The 18,472-nt window shown below is 47.1% G+C and overlaps 1 protein-coding gene across 3 annotated transcripts in view; it reads left to right on the top strand.

Moving 5' to 3' along the window:
* Positions 1–9,239: 9,239 nt before the first annotated feature.
* The window catches only part of LOC149355170 (uncharacterized), a 54,565-nt gene continuing 45,332 nt past the window's right edge, over positions 9,240–18,472 (top strand). For 2 of the 3 annotated variants that reach the window (XM_089583668.1, XM_089583666.1), the window contains exons 1-2: positions 9,240–9,549; positions 14,335–14,471. In XM_089583668.1, coding sequence (XP_089439794.1) covers positions 9,432–9,549; positions 14,335–14,471 — 255 coding nt within the window. In that variant the 5' untranslated portion in view covers positions 9,240–9,431. Of the gene's footprint in view, positions 9,550–10,745; positions 13,169–14,334; positions 14,472–18,472 lie in introns of those variants that run through there. The other variant, XM_089583667.1, reaches the window with a different exon arrangement.

The raw sequence follows: 18,472 nt of genomic DNA, 5'->3' as shown, positions 1-18,472 counted from the left end.
CTACATAGGAGGCTTCATTTTGAAATGAATCTTGCCGTCTGTCAGCTGCCAGCAATGCGAGGATATGCGCTAGTGATGAACATGCCTCTCTGACTGCTCTGAAGGAATATGTGTCAGAAGGCGACAACCTAATTTATCCCAGTAATCAAAATCTACGAGAAGCACTTTGTTGGAATAAACTCATGGCGCACAGGCAAACTAGTGACAATGAAGTCACCTCTCCGCTCACTTACAGCATACCTAGGAAAGGTCTGCTGCATGCAAGCATACCGACCGCGCTTGAAGTTCTGCGCAAGCCATGATGAAGAAATCCGGAAAACGCTGACCGATAGGTACGCAAGATTGAGACTGCGCATCTTCCTCCGACACCTTCAAAAACCTCGTCTCAACGGTCACGCGACCAAGACGCATGCAGGAGTTAATTTAAACTAAGCTGCTATCCACACTGAAGTACACCCATGCTGCTATAGCACCAGCAGAGTTCCTATTTTTACACCTGATAAGTGTCCTAAATTGCATTGTTAGTTTTGCATTGACTCCAGGTTTTGAAGACAGGGATGATCTGTGCAAACATGCCTTCAAAGTGCCCTGAAATATTTTTTCATGGCAAATAAACAACTTTCATGGTTATAAACAATATTAATGATTGTTTGGTTTCAACTAACCTCTGATCGCGGCAATAGATTACTTTGTCTTTAGAACACTGTCTTCAGTGTACGTTGAATTATACTAATGCAGTCGACTCATTAGTTTGACCTATCAATGACACCACAATTTCGATTCCATTCGAGTATAAACGGATGTATTCTCACTGCGGCTAATAACTTTCCTCCTCATTTGACCAATATACAGTGGTCCCGCCAAGTTCCAATGGCCGACTGCATGCGTATAAAAATACCTGGAGATATTTGGAGTTTTCAGTGTACAATGCATGCATGCGCGGCCCAGGTACTGCGATATTTGGTTCGTGTACGTTTGGCCAATGCGCTGGCTTTTATTTCTTAGGACAAGGTACGTAAAGCACATTAATTTTTTTTCTTCTTCGAAAAATTGTCATTCTATTACTGAGGTTGACAATAAATGTGATTAAGGCAATTGGAGCATTCTTAATTTGTGACACATTTGAGTGATTGAATGCAATCTAGCTGCTTATGATATTGCTGTTATTATTAATTAATTTTAATCCTGCAGTTAGGTTCCTAGTGCGCTCTATTGACTCTTTCCAATCTAGCACCCGAGTCGCCGTGTGCTAGGAGAAACGACCGTCCAAATCTTAAAATATTTGGACAGTTTCCCCTTACAATCCTATTCTGCTTACACTTCATTAGAAAAGGCGTGAAACGCAGTTGTGTTTTCTTTTGGTCGCGAAGACAAGCGCGCTTTTGCAGCGGCCAGTGCACAAAGCATGTTGGCGCACGCCCCGCGCCTTTGAAGTGGGCATGGCAATGGCGGCCGCCGTAGCAGACGACGCAGTTGTCTTCACCCTCAGCGGAGCGCGCGCACATATAGGCACCCTAGTGCCCGCTAGAGTCACTGGAAAAATTTTCAGAGTACCGCAAAGGTCGGAATTTGACTGGCAACACTGAGCGGCCACTGCCATTTACCTTCCAAGCCGACTGCGTCGCAGGAAGGTCGCCGTGTTGAAAGAGCTTGATATTCGGTGACATATCGGGTTGAGTGTTCACTGAAGCGCAAATACTTCGTGCTCGGAGACAATGGTTACTCAGAAGAGAAAAAAATATTGTTATTTTGTGCGAAGTAATGCAGCCGGCGGTTGTTTTACTCCCCGGTTGCGTTTACTGCAGGAACTGTACTATGATTGTGAGCAGCATCTTAGCGCTGCTATCGGGAGCTTGTGCACGTCTCTTTTTCTCCTTCCGCGGAGCAAGCTACGATGGAAACATTTCGCCACTTCGAGCAGCAAAGAGACAAGCTCGTGCTTTTGGGCAGTGATCATCGTGGACCGCCATGGGACCGCCGTCTAGTTCAAGCAGGACGAAAATACTTGACATTAGCTTCTTCTTCCCATCCACTCTAGGCTTCTCGAAGTCTTCAGCGCAAAAGTGGTCCTGCAAATGTTTGTTGTACAGTTAGAAGAGCGATGATGGTCACCAGAATGCTGGGCTGCCCTAGGAGGCTCCCAGGGCTTTTTCGAGTGAAGCCCTGTTTCAAATATGTGGAACATGAAAAACATGGAATATAAAAGTTTCTAAGTTTACGCAGTGACACTTAAAATAGCTCATTTGAGATGTAAACACGCATGTCGCCGCAAACACGCAGCTTCAAGGATTGCTAACATTTGACCCATTTCTATTTTTCTACCAGTCCCAACACAACTGAACAGAAAGCGGCCGTTACGTGAACGTAAGACATGCCCAATCATGCTTTTATTTACTGCGATCGTCACGGTCCGCGAAAAACAAGTGTCATAGGTCGAATGACTCGAGGCGCGGAAAGATCGTGCGAGTGCTTGGTGCACGTTAGGACGCGGAATTCTCGCGCGACAAATGTGCCTTCGCGTGCCACAAGCACGGAATAGTCGGAAGAGCCGCGTGTGTTGAGTAACGAGCGCGTACACGTGTACCCGCGTCAAGCGAGCAAGCCGCGAACGATCCCTGCGCGACATGCGCGACCGTCTTGCTGTGAACACCTATTTTCTTAGCATCCTATCGCTAACACCGCGTGCACTGCGCTTACATACCTTCTAAAACAGCACCAAAAAGCACAAGCAAGGTTCACTTACCTCGCACAAGCGTGTGTTTTTTGAAAGCTTGAAGTTCTCCCGGCCGATTCTGTGCAACTACGCAGAACGACACTCTCGGTCATTTTTTCCCGGTTGGAATCGAGAAAAAAAGTATTTCCGGACTCGGTTCGGTTGCTGCATCCGCAGGCGCAGCAGCCAGGCATGATTTCTTCAGTATCAAACACGAAAGCGACAGTTGCAACACGAGAAACGTCGGGAGCCTGCGCTCTTCTCAGCCGGCCCGACCGGCGCTTGGAAGGTATATGGCATCCCAAGACCACGTGGTACGGTTGGGCCAATGACCGCGACGGCGGCGCGGGGAAAAGAAATGCGGTACTCTGAAATTTTTTCCAGTGACTCTAGTGCCCGCTAGGGCAGCGCGAGGTACCGCGCTGCGCGGTGCATGGCGCGGTTTCGGGACGATTCTATCTCCATGGGGACGGCGGAGCGTGCAAAAAAAAAGCAGTGCGGGAATATATTGGCGGGGTGTTACAGGGAACCCCTCCGTTTGTGGTCTAGGGCCGCTGATGGGGTATCAAGAATGTTACCATTCCAGCCGGCTTGCACGGAGAACGGCGGCTAAGTAATTGTAGACGCCGTGCTTGTAGCTGTGGCTAAACTAGCCAGCTCACGGACGGGCTCACATTTTTTTTTTAACATTGCACCGCTCCCTTTTCATCCCCTGCGGTCAGAGGGACGCCGAAGTGGGCTTCCAAACGCTGTACTTTCCCTGTAAGACGGGTCGAATCCCACGATGAACGAGCCCAGCTGGCTCCTTATCTCCCCTGCCTCTTTAGCTGCAAGGGCATCACAACGCTGTCACTGCTAATTGGGCACTGCACGTATCGATACGGCTTCGTGTCACCGAGCGGCCTCTTTCATCTTGTTGTGGAGCGGTCCATTGTAGCTAGTCATGCTTGAGCTCTTCTATTTGGGTATTCGGGTCAAAATGGGCTAACACAATGCGTCGCTGCCCCGGTCAGACTGTCTTGAGCTGTCTTGAGAATGGCGAGCAAGACAGCCCTGCTTGTGCACAGTGACGGCTGGGAAACGCCCCCCCCCCCCTCACTCCCTGCAGAGGAGCTCCGCCAAATCTTTTAGCAGCTTCGGACACAAACTGGCGGAAGACAAGAAACCAAGAAAAAATAAAAAAATAAGGAATACACTGTAACACGTAACACCCTCGAAACAGCGAGTGGGGTCGTGTGTTCTAGTCTCCAGAAGCTGTGTGACCGGCGTGGTAGAGTGCTCGCGCTCGAGTCCTGGTCTATATATATCTCCGTGGACCTGGTACGTCTTACTGCCTCGTTACAGCATACGATGGGACGTAAGTGCTTTGTTCCGAACTGTAATAGCGGATACAATCCTGCAAAGAAAGTGTCATCTCCTTCAAGGCTCCCAGTGACCAGCAGCGATGTGTATCCAACGAATTTCTTTCAGGACCATCAAGTAAAAAAGGGCAGCCATCGCGCGCGGCAGTGCCCACCAATAGGCGGAAGAGCGCCAAGCCGCAGGAAACATCAACGGTTAGAATTCGAATGTCGATTGCCTCCCGTACTACGAAGCCACGTTTTACCGCACGATAACTCAGGGCAGCATGACATTATTGTGAAGAAAATGTTGGCCGCGCAAATGCTCTCCCGCGGAAGCACTGAAATGCGCGCGACGGCGCGAGCGCGCGTCGTCCTCGGGAACCTGACGAGGGCGGCATCCGGCAGCGGTCGAAGGAAGCAGACAGCGCCTGTGACTCTCTGCGGTCGCGGGAGAGAGGCGACTTTCGCCTCCTAAATGCTTCTATCTCCGTGGCCGAGATTATCAGCCCCCAGGAGTGACAGCTCTTTATGCAGTAGTGTTAGCGAAGGAGTGCTTATACATGCATTTCCCTGCTTGAATATGTTGTAGGCCTCAATAATTTCCCTCGGAGTTTTTCCCCATTTTTGGCAATCACCTTGGTTTCATGATATAGCGGTACGCACTGTTTTTTTCTCTGTCTTTGCCCATTCACAATCCCGGCAATGAATGCCGAGGTGACCGGAAACTACTTTTGAGACTTTATAGCTGTGTTCGCTCAGCCTTTTATTGATACATCGTCCCGTCTGTCCAACGTACTGCCCTCCACAGGGCAGAGGGATGTTATAAACAACCCCCTTATCATAACCCAGTCAAAAAAAACCATTGGAACCAATTGGATTTCCAGTGGGTTCCAATTGGTTCCAATTGGACGAGTTCAGTTTCCAATTGGTTCCAATTGGAATGGTGTTCCAATTGGACGGTCCAAATGGACTATCCAATTGGACCGTTTGGGTTTCCAATTGGTTCCAATTGGATGTTTCAAATGGACTATCCAATTGGACAATTTGGGTTCCGAATTGGTGAGCCCAATTGATCTTACCCATTGCATCCAATTGGTCCGCCGAACTGCACCCAATTTATCCAATGAATGTTTGCATGTTTGACGAAAAAGGTAGAACTAATATGGTACTTGCAATAAGAGCTATCAGCAGCTTAGCCTAATAAATTGTACTCATCACCTACACCACCACTGGAGGTGAAATTAAATAACTGCGCTCAGTGGGCAAGCACCACCGGCTCCAGCATGACAGCCTAATAAATTGGGTATATAACTTGGAGCAGAAGTGTGTTCTCTGAATGTACATATTGAGCTAATGTCTGCTACTAGTGCCTGAATGTGCAGTGTTGCTTGTGTGTGATGTATGTGTGTCTGTTGGCTTTGATTTCCATAAAAGCATGTTAATTGCAATTCCATAGAAAAATGTTGATTGGCACTACCCAGTCAAAAAAAACCATTGGGACCAATTGGTTTTCAGACACCATTGGAACCAATTGGCTCAAAAGCCAACTGGAACCAATTGGTCTTTCCAATTGGTTTCTAGCCAATTGGTTCCAATGGTGCCCAAAAATCAACCGGTTCCAATTGGAAATCTCAATGGTTTTTTTTGTACTGGGAAGGGACGAAGCGTGACTGGTGCTTAGTTGTGCACTTCGCCACTTTTCCTTTGATCTCATTTTTCTATTGACGTGAAAGATGGTTTGCTTTGGTTTATGGGGTTTAACGTCCCAAAGCGACTGAGGCTATGAGAGACGCCGTAGTGAAGGGCTCCGGAAATTTCGACCACCTGGGGTTCTTTAACGTGCACCGACATCGCACAGTACACGGGCCTCTAGAATTTCTTCTACAAAGAAATTCTAGCCGCTGCGGCCGGGATCGAACCCGCGTCTTTTGAGTCAGCAGCCGAGCACCATAGCCACTGAGCCACCGCGGCGGCTATTGACGTGAAAGACTTGTTCTATTCGATTCCCTATGACGAACTGTTAACCAGTGTCAGTGAATGCATTGACCGACATGGCGTGGTTGCCTTTCAAAACGCGTCCGGTACCTCTGTAGCAAGATTTCTGCATCTGCTTTCCTTGTATTTGCAATCAACTTTCACTGAGTGGAACTCATCCATCTTCATTCAAAAAAACGGCATATGCATAGGCTCCTGTATCGCCCCCATACTCAGTGACATTTATCTCGCCAGATGCGACCGTGCTCTCAACCAACACCTCGGGAAAACTAAGGTCGTAAAAACATTTAGATTTGTCGATGACTACCTTGTTTTTGTTAAGTGCTCTGGACTGGAGTTTGAAGCCGAGGTGTCTCGTAGTCTGTCCATTTTTTCTGACACTCTCTCCCCCCTTGAGATCAATTATGAAACCCCTGTTCACAACCGCATCAAGTTTCTAGACCATGGACTGTACTTCACTCCTAGCTACGTTTGCTGGGCTTTCGAACCTCGAGGTAACAAGCCCCTTCTTCCCTATGGTTTTTGCCATTCCAAGCTCATTAAGAGGGCTATCATAGGGTCCTGTTTGAACAGCTCATTAACAAAGTCTGCTACCACAGACTGCACTCCAGTGTTTCACACCAGGTAAAAAGGTTGCTCTCGGCAGGGTAACCCCTAGAACTTATCACGTCAGTAGCTGAGTCGGCCCTAAGAGCAAGTCAGAACTAGAGATGTGAAGGCCTGAAAAAAACACTGCAATTTTGGAAAAAACCGGTTTTTTCTTTTTTTTCAGACGAGGGAAAATGGAAAAAAAAACATCGAAAACTTCAATTTTCAATTTCAACATGCAATTTGAAGGTTTTATGGTTGCTTGCTTTCAATTTAGGTTTTTGTTTTTGCTTTGAAAACCATTACAGCATGCATCGTTAAACGATTGGAGAGCAGTCGTCATCGCCGGTGCCAGGTAGTGCTTTTAAAACGTTCGTGCTGCGAGTACGCGGGTTGAAGACTAGGTCACATATAAGATCCAGGCTTGACTTAAAAACACACTAATAGTTTGAACAAAATGCTGCAAATTCTACAGCACTACACAGACGGCATAAATAACATAGGCTGCTGTGCACGTAAGTGGTTTTAACCAAATACAAGCGTAGCTTCTTGATTTCCAACGTAGCAGAGTACAGGACATCCGCATGAATTTGGTCCAGGACAGGAGTCTTCAGCGAAGCACGTGGCCCCATCTACCTGGTGGCAAGACCTTTGCACCAACCAGCCGCTAACTCGTCTGGCTTGCCGACTGCTGCAGATACCACCATCATCCGCCAGGTGCGAACTAAACTGGTCCCATTTCGGAAACGTCCATACAAGGTTTCGCAACAGGCTTTCAGGGGAACGCGTTCGAAAGCTTGCGTACGTGCAGTCGAACCTAGCTGTGGACACAGCTTCAATGCATGCTGCTGCGCGTAGTGCCGCATCCAGCGACAGTGACTCTGAGTCCGATATGGAGTCTTATAGATCAATTTTCATGTTCCCTTTCCGGTGCAATAGAACAAGAAGTTCGTTCCACAAATATGATATTTATATTTCCATATTCGCCTGAAGTGTAAATCATTATTTATCTTCTCGGTGCAATAGAAAAAGAAGTTTTTCTCAATATGACTACATGTTCGACTAAACTTCGGAGCATTAATTATTGATCGTCGTGTTGTTGCAAATAATCTGTTTTTGTCACGTTTTGAAAAATTTCCAATTTTTCATGAAGAAAACCCTGAAAAAAAAAACGTTTTTTCATGCCATTCAAAATTTCATGAAATTTTACATCTCTATAGTCAGAACCAAGCTACACGTACGAGACGGCCAGGAATCGGACAACAACCGCAAACGTGTCGCTGTGATTCCGTATCTACATGGAATTTCACACTCCCTGAAAAAAGTGGGGAAAAAAGCAGGTGTCGATGTTGTGTTTTCTGCGCCCGATCGTCTGGCTGGTTTGTGCCCATCTCTTAATGAGATCAAAGGAAAAGTGGCGAAGTGCACAACTAAGCACCAGTCACGCTTCGTCCCTTGTGATAAGGGTGTTGTTTATAACATCCCTCTGCCCTGTGGAGGGCAGTACGTTGGACAGACGTACGGGACGATGTATCAGTAAAAGGCTGAGCGCGCACACAGCTATAAAGTCTCAAAAGTAGTTTCCGGTCACCTCGGCATTCATTGCCGGGATTGTGAATGGGCAAAGACAGAAAAAACAGTGCGTACCGCTATATATAAAACCAAGGTGATTGCCAAAAATCGGGAAAAAACTGCGAGGGAAATTATCGAGGCCTACAACATATTCAAGCAGGGAAATGCATGTATAAGCACTCCTTCGCTAACACTACTGCAAAAAGAGCTGTCACTCCTGGGGGCTGATAATCTCCCCTGATTTCTAGCGCGCTGCTGTTGCTGTTGTCACATTTGTTTTGTTTTGTTTTTTGCACTTTGTATACCATTCCCTCTCTGCCGACATCTATGTATTTATACTCGTATGATTAGCAATAAACCCTCAGTTGTTAGTCAGCGCTGTGTCATCCGTTTTCTTGTCTTTTATGCTCGTCTTCGTTCGCGCTGTTTATTCAAGATGCTTAACCAACTTAATAAACATTCACAGCAGCGCTACGGAACGAGGACAGAAGGAACACGAAAAACACAGGACGGGCACGAAAAACCAACTAGCCCGCCAAAACGTGTTAAGGCACCGAACAATCAAAACCTACGAGCAGTGCCACTGCCTGCCACGAGCTAGACAAACAACAGAAACGGAGCCAGAAAAATTGTGACTTAGTGGCACCTAGTTGTTGCTTTGTCAATTAAAGCTAGCCTCCGAGACTAACAGTGAAAACTTGCAGATTGCTGAGGCACAGCAAAGCACCGGAAGCCGAAAATAACCGAAAATTGATTTACAGTGCCGCCTAACTGCCACTCCGGCAACTCAACTATACTAGCCTCAGAAACTGGTAGCACATTTTTCGGAACGAAAATCACGGAGGCCAAGCTGGCTGTTCAAATTATACGGCAAATTTTGCATGAAAACTGTTGGGACAGCCGAAAACCTTCGAATTACGCGGTATTTCGAATAAACCGAGTTCTAATTAACGAGGTTTTACTGTATGCTGTTTTGTGCCCCCCCCTAGCAGCCTAAATAATGAGCTATCCAGCAAGCCTAGGCGACGTGAGCGCATAAAGGAGGCTCGCGCGTGTGACTCCGTAACTCCGTCGTTTGTTTTGGTTAGTTTTGGTAGCGTTAATCTCCAGTGGGGACTGCCCGGTCAAATCAATGGAGTACTACGTCTACGTTAAATTCTTGGACGATAATATAAAAAAAATCGCGAAATCTCGTCATGTGAAAGGGTTGCGCCCGGCTGATGTGCACGATTTTAGGGCCGGGGAAACTTACAGCGTATAGAAGAGCAAGCGTATGTTGGGAAGGGGACGAAAAAACCAGCGGAGGGTATTACGACGCCAAAATACTCCACATGTCAGGTAAGCAGAACTCTCCTTAAGACCCTGATGAAAGTTTTTTTTTTATCCCTGTGTCGTGACTGTTGCTGCAAAACATGTCGGCAAGCATATGCCGCCTGTCTGCTCACATGGGTTTGCTCGGGGCACACGATTCAAAACAAAGGGCGCCCCTTCATGTCCTGTGTCAGCGCTGACTTCTCTTTCATGTTGTCGAGTCTGCACGGACTAGCCCAACCACATGTTGTGTGCATTGTTTCTGGGACGTTTTTCGCCCTCTTCCACTTTATTTTAACCGCTTGTGCGCTCCAAGTGTAGTACCTCATGTTTGATGTTCGATGTACCAAAATCCCGTGCCCATTAATTTGCCGTGTTTTCTGGGAGACGGCAGAATGGTTAGACCTGTTTTATTTTTTATTCTGTGTGTTTCCATACACTGTAAAGCTTTGCAGTATTTGCCTATCTGGTGTTGCAATATTATGAAATACACTGCACAGGAATGTCAGCTATTTATATGCGGCATTCCATGCACTCATGTTGTCTTCTCATCTTTTCCGTGCTGTTAAAAATGTTACCTCATCAGCGCCAACAGGCTGAACATTAATTATGTGGACACTTGAGAAAAACACTGTAGCATGCTAGTGCAATTATGTGGACACTGGACACTTGGGGAAAACACAAGCATACGAGTGCAAGCACTGAGATGTAGCTGCCTGAGTGCTGTGTGGCCTGGTCGTTACTACGAGAAACAAGTGTTCATTCAAGTTTATTTCAACAAATTTATTTCACTGTCCAAAGAAGAAATGAACAGCTTCACAACAGATAAGGCACAGCGTGCAAAGCTGAAGTGGCAGGGGCCGCCAGAAAATGTGCGTGTTGGAAATTGCATGTTTCGTTCAGGAATTGTCATGTTGGTAGTATGTACACATGTTTCATGCGATGGCCGCCGCGGTGGCTCAGTGGCTATGGTGCTCGGCTGCTGGCCCGAAAGACGCGGGTTCGATCCCGGTCGCGGCGGCTGAATTTCTTTGGAGGAGAAATTCGAGGCCCGTGTACTGTGCGATATCAGTGCACGTTAAAGAACCCCAGGTGGTCGAAATTTCCGGAGCCCTCCACTACGGCGTCTCTCATAGCCTTAGTCGCTTTGGGACGTTAAACCCCATAAACCAAACCAAACCATGTTTCATGCGATGTCATGGGCGCCAAAATATAGAGTCTAAGGGAGAGCTTCTGCAATGCAGATTGCGGCAGGTAATGGAAAAGGGATTAGAAAAATTTGAAAGTTTTGTGGCATGCATCTAATCTCAAACATGGCGACAGCTGTGACTTCGGTGCAACCCAGGCATATGCAATTTCCATTGATGCCACTGCTGGGCCCTTTGATATCTCCCTGGTCATTCCGAATATGTTTACTCTTTTTATATTTTTATGGAAATGTTGGCTAGTGTTGAATTATTGAAACATGTGCAAGTCTTCGAGCAAGCAGCATGTTGCCATGCGGGCGCATGTACAATCACAGCCATGGTAAACAGAGCGTGCAGTTGTAGGAAAAGCTTATATGAGTGATGTAGTGCATTTTTCTGGCATTTGTTTAGTTCATGCATCTAAACTTGGAAATGCATATGCAAAGGATTGTATGATATAGCTGTTTTCTCTGATGGACCATCTAAGTTGCTGTTGTAAAGAGCGACCAAGTAAGAAGCAGCTTTAACTCAGAGTCATGAAGGACTTGACATTGACTATGCCAGCTTCACGGTCACATTGAAGCATTGCTGAATATTTTCAAGGAGACCTCTAGACAGGAACTTGCTGCCATTTGTAGACCTGCAGAGTTTTAGGTTTAATGCAGTCATATATACAGTCATATGCACTCCTTCTTGCATTGCTGTTATTCGTAACATGTATCAGGAGCACGAACTGTCAAGCACAAAAGTTTGCAGGATCTGCGAAACTGCATTGCTGTGCCATCTGCCATCATAGAGCGTGGTGTTGAGGTTCACATGAGCCTGGATACTATGCTCTGCTATGTCAGATCACGCAGCAATGCAGTTTTGCTTCACCCCGCCACGTATCGCAGATCCTGCAAACTTTTGCGGCCAACAGTACCGTGTTATGGATGAGGAAACGCCTAATGTACTTGTGGCAAGTGGGTGAATCTCCTTGTAGTGGTCAAAAAAATGCCAGTATGCTGATTATATACGAAGTGTAATGACTTGTGCATGGTACACATTTGCTGCATTTATGTTGGCTATGCATATGCTTCAATTGTAGTCAACAAAAAACGTGAAAGAGCTGAGGATGGCTGCCAAAAGAAGTGCCAATGAGGACATTGTGGCACTCAAAGAGGAGCTGGAAGCCCTCAAGAAAGAAAATTCGAAGCTGCGGCAGTTAAACATGAAGCTGCAGGAGCAGCTTTTGAAATGCCTCTCAGCTCCAGTTTAGTCTTGTATGGCAGTATGCCTACTTCTTAATCTGGATACCACTTGCTACAGCCTGCAAGTTATTACTTTTTTCTCGTAAGCTCCAGTGTGTTAAAAATACACAAGGGCATTATAAAAAGGACTTCTTTTTGGGAAAGCAAGTGTTAAAAATTTTGCATGTTTATTACATTCCTCATTGGTTGTAGAAATGCAGTCTTACACTAACTCCATGTCTTTAATGATCCTGACGTGTGCATCACAGTGGAAATGTGAACTTTAGCTACATATGTTCATGTTCTTAGTGGAGCTTAGATAAATTACCTAAAAAGACCAAAAACAAAAAGATGAGAAAGTATGATGAAACAAGAAAAACTGAACTTGCTAAATGGGAAGTCTAATACCCGTGCCACACGCTCACAAGAAATGGCAGTAAATGCTTAAGCCCTTAAGTTTGTTAATGCCATTATTTTCGGAGTTGGTGCTACACGTCCACATTTAATGCCATTATCGAAAGTGATGATGACGATAACGCTTTCAAGGTAGTCAGAAGTTTCATCTGAATATAAACATTGCTAATGAGCACAATATATGGGGAATGTTGTTCAAATGTAATATAGAAACGATTTTCCAGAAAATACGACTGTTCCAGCTTTGCAAGTCGAAAAAGTAGCCATAGACTCGCATGTCAGCACCCATGTCAAGAGTACCTGTCAATAAGGCAGGATAAAATGACGCTCTTCGGATCAAAAATGCGGTATAGATGCCTCATCTGACTGAAAGTTAAGAATTAACCATTTCGTACTGGTTAGGAAGTTGTTACTAACAAAGCTGCATGCTTTTCTGCGTGCGGAATGGGAACGAGAGTACGCATTGCACGGGTGACTGAGTTGTGGCGAACTCAGTAGGTCGCGAATGGCAGTAAGGCTAATGCCATTCAATTTATGCGTGTGACACCGCACGAATGCCATTAAAACTGAAGGCAGTAAGCACTTAATGGCATTAAATCTGTCCGTGTGGCACGGGTATAAAACAGCCAACGTTTTTGTCAACAGCTGCTGAAGTGAGCAATGTGGCTAGCATTGCACTCGTTGAGAATGCCGTTGAAGACATCCCTCCAAGGGCGGTGACACCGTTATCACAGCAGTGCCACCCCACCCTGTCACTGGAAGGGCACACGCTGCTTTCATCTGAAGTACGCAATGCGTGCTTATTAGCTGGGGAAGGTATGGAAAGTCATCAGCAGCACTCCGGAATCATGTCTACTATCTGTGCCCTGCCGCGGTGGCTCAGTGATTACGGCGCTCGGCTGCTGACCCAAAAGACGCAGGTTCAATCCCGGCCGCGGCGGCCAAATTTATATGGAGGCGAAATTCTAGAGGCCCGTGTACTGTGCGATGTCAGTGCACGTTAAAGAGCCCCAGGTGGTCGAACTTTCCAGAGCCCTTCACTATGGCGCCCCTCATAGTCTGAGTTACCTTTGGCCCCAGTAAACCAATAAACCATGTCCACTATCTGTAATTGTCAGTGACATTGTTGCGGAGTCTTTAACCGGCCACTGGGCACATTTTTTTCAGTTCGCAGCAAGTTTATAGCCCGTTTTTCAAGCTGCAAGGATAACCTAATGACGAAACGAACAGGGAAGGGTATAGAAATGAGGAGCTCGTTACAGCATAAATAGGAAGGTAGCCAACAGTCATTGAAACCAAAGGAAGCATACGAGAATGTTATCTTTAAATCATTATTCATGATGCTAATGGGAAATTTATCGGTGCAGGCAGCAGCCATGGTGAGAAGGCTTGAAATTAACCTGAGGACAGCGCAGTGCGTGTAACATTAAGAGACAGAGAGTAGTGCGGGTCAGGAGAACAAACACGACTGTGATGTTCTGGTTTAAATCATGAAGAAATGAGCAATACTCATGGTATGGAGGACAGGTGGTGAATGGTCCATTACTACTTATGAAATAGATTCCAAAAAAAAAGGTAAACATTGCAGACGAGATTAGGAAATCTGTGGGCTGTAGGATGGCTGTAGCTGGCCCAATACTAAATTGGGGGCCAGTGGGTAGTGCTTTTAACCTGGTTTGGGCATAGGCAGGATGAAGTTCACCGCCAGAAATAACTACATTTTGCTTTTCTTTGTTGCGCATTAAACTCAAGTACTAAAGGGTAGCTAGCTGCCTTGCCATAAGTATGGATAAAATTGATTCCATATTTCATGTCTGCATAACAAAAGAATAATCTAATTACTTATTCGATACGCTTCGAGGCGGAGGGTATTGATTTCAGGGTAAATTGTGTGAAATGTTGTTCCTACTGCACTAGTCTGAATTGTGGCTTAATCTCTACTAGGTAAATATCAAGCTTGTGTTGTGCCGTATTGCGTGCAGACATGCCGGCTTTGCAAGGAGGTGAGGCATCTGTGATGTCATCTTCACAAGTACACCTTCCAGCAGTGCCTGCTGGACCGCCTGCAGCAGAACCACGGCCAGTCCAGCGTGTTTGTACTCTGACAGACAGTGGAAAGGTGAAGGCACCTAAATTTTCTGTCTTATGAAATGTGACTTTGAGAACTGCTTGCTGTTGCATCAGTGGGGGTAGCATGCACATATATTCATTCACCGGTGTTGAATGTTTAGCAAGTTGATACTTGTCTATACTGGCTATAGCACCACCAATAAGACATGGCACCAGCATTCACTTGTATCTGTAATTTTTTATTCAAGAAAGAAATTATAAAAATGAAAGGAAAACAAGAAACAGGATAGGAAGGTCACCATCCAAATCGTGGAACATTTGTCGTGCTGCGAAAATTTACTAGACGCTCATGAAACGAATTTCATGTCTACATGTAATTGCGCAAAGAAAGAAAACCTAAAATGAACTAGAGAACCAAGCGGTGTCACTGATGGTGAGGACAGCACTGGCTGCAATGCAGGGAGTGTGGCGGAACTGTGGCATGAGGAGAGAGTAGGTGGTTTTTGAGGGGGTGGGAGTGATGTGCTGGTCCACCACACCGGGTGCTGCTGACCTTGTGATGCCTCTAAAAACTCTACGGCACGTTGGGTAACAGCTGTTGTGGTGGATCAGTGGCTTTGGCGTTCGGCTGCTGGTCTCAAGGATGCAGGTCGGATCTCAGCCTCACCAGCTGTTGTATTTTGATGGAGCCAACATACAAAATTACCTGTGTGCTGTGCCGTATCAGTGCATGTTAAAGAACCTCAGGTGGTCTAAATTAATCGAGCTCTCAACCACAGCATCTCTCATAGCCCATGTGTCGCTTCCGGACGTTAAACCCTCTTGTGAGCAGCTTGCGTTGCATAAAAAGACTGCTTTCAGTGAGGGCAACTGACATTTGCTGTTGTGAATGTGAAAAGGTTCAACTAACTGATGAAATAATATGTCACTCTGTCAAGGTGACTGAGAAGTGAGTGAGAATTTGCTTGTTATGATTACCCATGCTCTTTGGGCTGAACATTAATACGTCACCCTGTCTGCTGCATAAATACCCTTTTCAATCTCGCTATGGCCCCTCTCGCCTCCCAGCTAGCTGAAATTCCCGACCTGCATCATATATTTTACGCCGATGACATCACACTCTGGTGTTCATCTGGCTCTCCCGGTCATGTACAGGACACCCTGCAACGTGGCCTAGATCTCATCGACTCCTTTCTCACCACCGCTGGCCTCTCTCCTGCTCCTGAGAAATCCGAGCTTCTCCTTCTCAACCATTCCTCCTACCAGCGCTCACACAACCACTTCGTCTCTCTCCACCTTTCTGGCTCTCCCATTCCTGTCGTCACACAGTGCAAAGTTCTTGGCTTCCCTTTGCATGCGACTAAGAATGTGCAAGCCCTCCACCGCGCTGTCACCACCTGCCACTCTGTAACTCACCTCCTGCGGCGCGTGGTCACTCGACGCTCAGGTCTCCACGATGCTCACGCGTGCCGAGTTGCCCACGCGCTGGCCCTCAACAAGGTCTTGTACTTTGCACCCTACGCTTCCTTCACTCAGACTCAACTTAACGCTCTCGAGACTGCCCTTGTGGGCCTCTACAAGGCAGCTCTCAACCTCCCTATCACTACCTCTACCACTAAGCTCTTTGCCACAGGCCTCTTCCATCCTCTTCGTTCTCTTCTCAGTCTCCATCGTGACTCGCAGCTTGCCCGGCTTTCCCTTACCCGTCAGGGTCAGTGGTTATTGACTCAAGCGGGTATCTCGCCCATTCCAATCTCCCCGTTTACCTCTCCTATTCCCACCCCCGCCCCCAATCTTCGTATCCTTCCCCTCCCGACCAACATGTCCCCCGTCCTGCACGCCGGACGTCGTCATGCGGCCGCGCAGCACCATTCCCCTCTCTTTGATACCCAGGGTGTAGCTTACACGGATGCCTCTTTCGTGGCTCCTCGAGGTTCCTGCGGCTACGCCCTGTACCATCCACACCTCCCTGCTCCTGAAACCCACACCAGCGGGCCGTATCTACACCCTCCAGACGCATTGTCCCTCGAGGTTCTCGCCATTGCGCATGCCCTCCAGTCATTTGCCCTCCTTCCCTCTCTCCAAGAGTACACAGTCTATTCAGACTCACAAGCCGCTATACACCACATACAGAAACGCACCCTGACCCCTTCTCTCCAACAGGAGGTCGAACGAGCGGTCTCCGCACTGCAGCCTTCCATCGTTTTCCTCCGCTGGGTCCCTGGGCATTCAGGGATTGACGGCAATGAGCTGGCCCATCAGCTCGCCCGCGACACACTTTTCCGGGCACCGTTGATCCCCTGGCCCAAGCCCTCTGAGGACGGTGGGAGACTCACCCTTCGCCGCACCATAAAAGAGGTCTACCTTGAGCTCCGCCTCGACAAACGCCTTTACCCTCCCCCTCATCCATCACTCACGGTGCCGGAGTCTCGCCTTCTTCGGCACATTCAGATGAATGCAGTTATCACCCCGTCCCGCCTCTTCCTCTATCGCTATCGATCGGACCCTTCCTGTCCCAACTGCCCCTGTATCTATGCGGACCTGGCCCATTGCCTCTTCTATTGCCCGGCTGCTCAGCAGTCGGGTTCCTTCCCCTCACCCTCTCTATCCATCACCACCTGGCTCGACTGGCTTGGCGCTGAAGGGGAAGAACAGCGGCATCTGGTCGCCCAGGCGGTCGAAATGCTCGGCCTATAAATTTTGGTCGAATAAAAGTCTTTTACTACTACTACTACTTGGTCACAGAATAGTGGCCCTTCATGAACCATGTTGATGCTGTATGGAAAAAATTAGATATTTACTTCGTCAAAGAACTCTTATTTTTCTTGTTTTTTGTTCATCTTCTTCTGCACCACGACACATAATGCAATTAACTTGTGTGCTGGAAAAACCTCCATGTTGTATCGTGTGAGATCGGTGTCAGGGCTGCACCCAAACTTTCCATGACCCACGCGGGAACAGCCTTCTATATGCACGTGCCGTGGCCTCTGCGACCAGCTCTGGCAGCGAGCAACGGGCATGTGATCGCGGAGGTCACACACGTGCACAGAAGCTTCCAGTTGCCGCCCACGGATGGCATCCGAGGCAGAGTTCATCATCATCATCACCAAGTTTTTTTCTCCGCCGCGAGCTTTTGCTATACATATTAGCATTGCCAGCTCCAATTTCTCATTATTTTTTTTGTGGCTGTCAATGGCTCGGCATCTGTGGTAGCGTGTTAGTTCTTCCCAGTTGCGGCTTTCGTGTCCTGCAGCCGAGAGTTGCTATTTTAGCACGACAGGCAAGCACCTTAATAGGTACTCGGCGGGGAGTTTGCTCTCGAACTCAACAAGCGTGCTGCAGGCTGGAAATTCGACGTGGCCGAGAAGTGCGGCAGTTGTGGCTGCGGCTTGCCAAAATTTTCGTGCAATCATGTAAATACAGTATTGATCACAGTGCCAAGTTCGGGGTGCGCCTATTATGCGCGGAGTTAAAAAAAAAACTGATTTTTTGCGACCAAATGGGGGGTGCGCCTATTATGCGAGTAAATACGGTAGTTCAAGCAGTGCAGGTGAATCGAAGGGACGTTGCATTTGGCACTTAGGCACATCCATGATGCATAGACAAGTGCATTCCTCACCCGCATATATATAAAGTATTGGAAGTTTTTTCACGGGTATTAAATGCATTTGGACCAGAAACATGGAGGCTAACAAAGAGGGTTCAACTTAATGACAACGCAGCGAGCTATGGAAAGAAAAATAGTTGGTGTATCATTAAGAGATTGGAAGCGGGCGGAGTGGGTGAGAGAACAAACGCGGGTTAATGACATCCTAGTTGAAATCAAGACGAAGAAGTGGGCTTGGGCAGGGAATGCAATGCAAAGGCAAGTTAACCAGTGGTCCTTAAGGGTTGAAGAAGCGTAGCTTGTTGGCCGGTTGGTGCATGGTAAGTAGAAAACCAGCGGAAAGGACGCGTTCACAAAGAGGAGAAGTACACAGGACAACGGTGGAAGCGCAACTGAAATATTCTTCACTTGGTGAATCGTCAACAACAGCAGGGTGCATATGC

The sequence above is a fragment of the Amblyomma mixtum genome, chromosome 3 (assembly GCF_055824585.1).
Source record: "Amblyomma mixtum isolate Tamu chromosome 3, ASM5582458v1, whole genome shotgun sequence".
NCBI lineage: Eukaryota > Metazoa > Arthropoda > Arachnida > Ixodida > Ixodidae > Amblyomma > Amblyomma mixtum.
Note: the sequence above shows the minus strand (reverse complement) of the source record. Positions and strands in the feature narration are given on the sequence as shown.